At 39.0% G+C, this 3,938-nt stretch overlaps 1 protein-coding gene across 1 annotated transcript; it reads right to left on the bottom strand.

The window, feature by feature from the left end:
* Nucleotides 1-1,297: 1,297 nt before the first annotated feature.
* On the bottom strand, nt 1,298-2,242 carry LOC117284347 (olfactory receptor 1J4-like). The gene has a single exon (XM_033759208.1). It carries the CDS (start codon nt 2,234-2,236, stop codon nt 1,298-1,300), a length of 939 nt encoding a protein of 312 aa, XP_033615099.1. The 5' UTR covers nt 2,237-2,242.
* Between the last annotated feature and the right edge of the window lie 1,696 nt (nt 2,243-3,938).

The raw sequence follows: 3,938 nt of genomic DNA, 5'->3' as shown, positions 1-3,938 counted from the left end.
TGGAAGGAAAGTAATAATGTACATAAGAGATAAAGACTCAGCTTTATATTGTTTACAGTGAACTTTTCACATAGACAATTTCACAGAGTAGTTTAAGTAAAATGATGGAAAAGAAATACCATGTAATCACTAACCCTAAAATAACTGGTATATCGATGAAAATATCAAAAGTAGGTGAGATGTTAAGGTAGACGGCATCAATAAAGATTAAGTTGAAAAGGAAAAGCGGAGTACTGGTTAATCTGAAAATGGAGTAAAAAACTCTACGACCTTGTGGCCTGTGGTGAATGATTACCGTAAGCACATATTTTCTTACTAGCACTGCCAGGCACATAACTCCCCATGAAATGTGTTACTACCACCAAGAGCATAACTCCCTGTCTCTCTCTGGGACTTAAACCCCTTCTGGAATGCACTGTGCTGTATATGATGCCCACTATAGCTACATGTCTTTCTTATCTGCTCCTCCTTGGCAGACACTACCCAAAACTGATGCTTGCTCCAAATATGTGTACCCTGAGTTTGACCTCGCTAGAGACCAATCAGTAATAACAATTATGTGTGTAACCAATCAACTGACTGCTTTGCTTCTGGACTAGTTCCTACTTGCAAATCCTACATAAACTGTAGACAGAAAGACAGCACCTGGTTCTCTGAGGAATTATCCAAAACGGGTCCATCGATGTAAATCAAGTTTGCTTCTGTGTCCAAGTCCTGGGTGCCTGTCAGTATTTCCCATGTGCTGTTACAAAGTGAAATATTTTCTAATTATGAATGCAATGGTGTACTGCTAAATAAATAATGACTGTCTCTAGGATTTGACATTTCTATAGTGTAATTATTCCCACGATGGCTGATTTCAAAGTACCAACACAATTGTCCAAAAAGAGCTGGGAAGGGATAATCATAATGAACTTTGGCCCATTTCAGCACACAACTACCTCAGTCAGTCCACCTGAAATAAATCATAATGCTAAGTTGATGTGTCCTCTATAACAAAGTTTTAAAAATACATAAATGACACATGATATATCTGAAAGGAGAAAAAGACAAATCCACAGTTATAATGGTTCAACATGTTACACACAAAATTTTATACATCTTACAATAGATGATAAATAAGCAAAAATTTATTAAGAATGCAAAAGATACAATAACCCAAAAAACAAATTTGATCTACCTGACATATTAATAGCACTGAACATAAAAACCAAACATTGTATGGAGTAGCCAACTATACAATAATTTTAGGAAATATACTTCACAGAGCTCTTGACTGAAATAAATGGAATTAGTGTCATTTATGGAAATTGACCTTATAGACAAACATTTCAAGGGCCTGTTTTATGTCTCTGTTCCTCAGGCTGTAGATGAAGGGATTGAGCATGGGTATTACTACTGTATAAATGACAGATGCAATTAGGTCCTTGTCACTGGAATCCTGTGATGAGGAGAAAAAGTAAACACCTGCAATTGTCCCATAGTATAAAGACACCACAGAGAGATGGGAACCACAAGTAGAAAAGGTTTTGTAGATTCTCTTAGTGGAGGGCGCCCTCAGGACAGTGGTTCCTATACGGATGTAAGAGCCCAGAATACTGCTCAAAGGCAAGATGAACAGCATCCCTCCCTCGGTGAAGATGACCAGCTCATTGAGGGAGATGTCTGAGCAGCTCAGCTTCAGGAGAGCAGTGAGGTCACAGAAGAAGTTGGGGATGATTTTTTCAGCACAGAAGGACAGTTGGACCAAGAGGAGGGTGTGCAACAGGGCATGGCCACAACAGAAAAACCAGGACCCAGCTACTAACAAGACACATAGCCCCTCTCTCATGACAGAAACATAGTGCAGTGGACGACAGATAGCCACATACCGGTCATAGGCCATCACTGCCAGAAGGAAATTGTCAAGACAGCTAAAAAGAACAAAAAAATACATCTGAGAAATGCACTCCTCATAGGAGATGGATTGCTGCTGAGCCTGAATATTCATCAGCAGTTTTGGAACTGTGACAGAGGAAAAGGAAATGTCAGAGAAGGCCAGGTGGCTGAGGAAGAAGTACATGGGGGTGTGGAGGCGGGAGTCCAGCCTGATGAGCAGGATGATGAGCAGGTTCCCCAGCACCGTGGTCAGGTACAGGACCAGAAACAGGGCAGAGAACATAGCCTGATGGTCTGGCTGGCTGGGGAGCCCCAGGAGGAGGAACTCGGACACACAGCTCTGGTTCTCCTTTTTCATACTGCTCTGCTCTCTGTCTGGAATGGGAGAAAGTGAAAGATGACAGTGAACACAGCCATAACATTATAGTAATTTCCTTCCTGGTGTGAAAATTCTTAGCTCTACTTCTGTTTATTTCTCACATTTGGTGCATGAATCATAAATCTTCCCATTCTAGCTCCAAGGATTCATCAAACCCTCACATTAAATAAGTGTCTTTTAAAAGAAACAAAAGGTCACTAATTCTTTCTTCAACATGTATTTATTTAGCAGAAGCATTGTCCCAGTCATTACACCCATGTTCTGATTTCCTGAGTGCATAGTACTGCACATAAGATGCAAAGTCTCTACATAGAAGGAGTTTCTGTCTTTGTATCTAGCCAAATTCAAACCTCAGAGATTTACTCTGAAATATGAACTAGGAACAAGGAAATAGGTATTAGTCATTTTCAACCTGCTGAGTATTACTTATTTATCTAAATTTCTGCAGCATGACTTAGCTTCTTTTCATGAAATGATGATTACCAGTTATTTCCTTTAAAAGTAATATGAAGTTCCCTAACTTGAAATAGAACTACTAAGGTTTAGTCACTAAAGCTGTATTTGACTTACAGTGCCATTGGCTAGATCCTGCCTGTTCTGAGACATTTAAAATTACCTGTCACCCATAGAATCCAAGCCAGGTTTCCAAACTAAATTAATAACAGTGCCAGCTATATACTTTCTGCTGAAACCTTCACCATAACCCTAATAAATGGGTATTATATCCATTTAACAATGAAAAAATGAGAGTATTGAAATGTTCAATTAATTATTACAGGTGGAATCTTGATGCATATCTGCCTGACAGAATCCATGCTCTTAATCACTCCTAAGAGGAATCATATTCCTCATTCATCAGAATATCCAGGTAATACATATATATACACACATATATATATACATATATATATGTGTATATATATGTATGTATATATGTGTGTATATATATGTATATATATATATGTATATATACCACCTTAATCCAAAAGTCCTTAAGTCTTGCTTTAGAAAAATTTACTACTCACATTGTGCAATTTCCAAGACTTTCACATTCTTCACTTAAACTTCTTTCAAAAAAATAAATATATATTCTGAGACTATATGGTATACAAGGTAAATATAATTTTCTTCATTCCATAGATATGAAAACACTCAGGCCACAAATAAACAACCTAGGGTCATCCAGTTGATTGATAGTGGATTCTAGATTCAGTATTTCTGGGCTGGGGATTTAGCTCAGTGATTCTGCCGCCTGCTTTGCAAGCTCAAGGACCCAAGTTTGATCCGTGCTACCAGAAAAAAAAGAGATTCAGTATTTCTTTGCCTGGGAACTTAGTTGGAGGTTAGGATTACCAAACACATACCTGAAAGAAGGAATACCATATGAAGAGGCACAAGAGTAAGTTGTTCACAGGGACTTTCACGGGCACATACGTCATCTCAGTTCATGGCCACCAAGGAGGACAGTGGCCAGATGCTGATGGGGACTCCTGGCAGCTCACTGATTCATGTTTTGTCATTCCTCACCAGGAAACACAAGAGGGAGAACCAACCAGGAACCTTGCTACAGGTGGATCTCACAGGAAAGAAGCAGATGGGCCCTTCAGTCATGAGAAGGTCAGGTTGTAGTACTGAGGTGAGAAAAGAAGCCTTTGGACAAGTCAGTTTTCTCTGACTTCTA

Source organism: Fukomys damarensis, unplaced genomic scaffold, assembly GCF_012274545.1.
Source record: "Fukomys damarensis isolate Sample0158 unplaced genomic scaffold, DMR_v1.0_HiC HiC_scaffold_36, whole genome shotgun sequence".
Lineage (NCBI taxonomy): Eukaryota > Metazoa > Chordata > Mammalia > Rodentia > Bathyergidae > Fukomys > Fukomys damarensis.
The sequence above is the reverse complement of the archived record's forward strand: the minus strand, read 5'-3'. Positions and strand labels throughout refer to the sequence as shown.

Excerpts from the sequence above, each read along its gene's own strand:
- LOC117284347 (XM_033759208.1), bottom strand. The coding sequence starts at position 2,236 with ATGAAAAAGGAGAACCAGAGCTGTGTGTCCGAGTTCCTCCTCCTGGGG.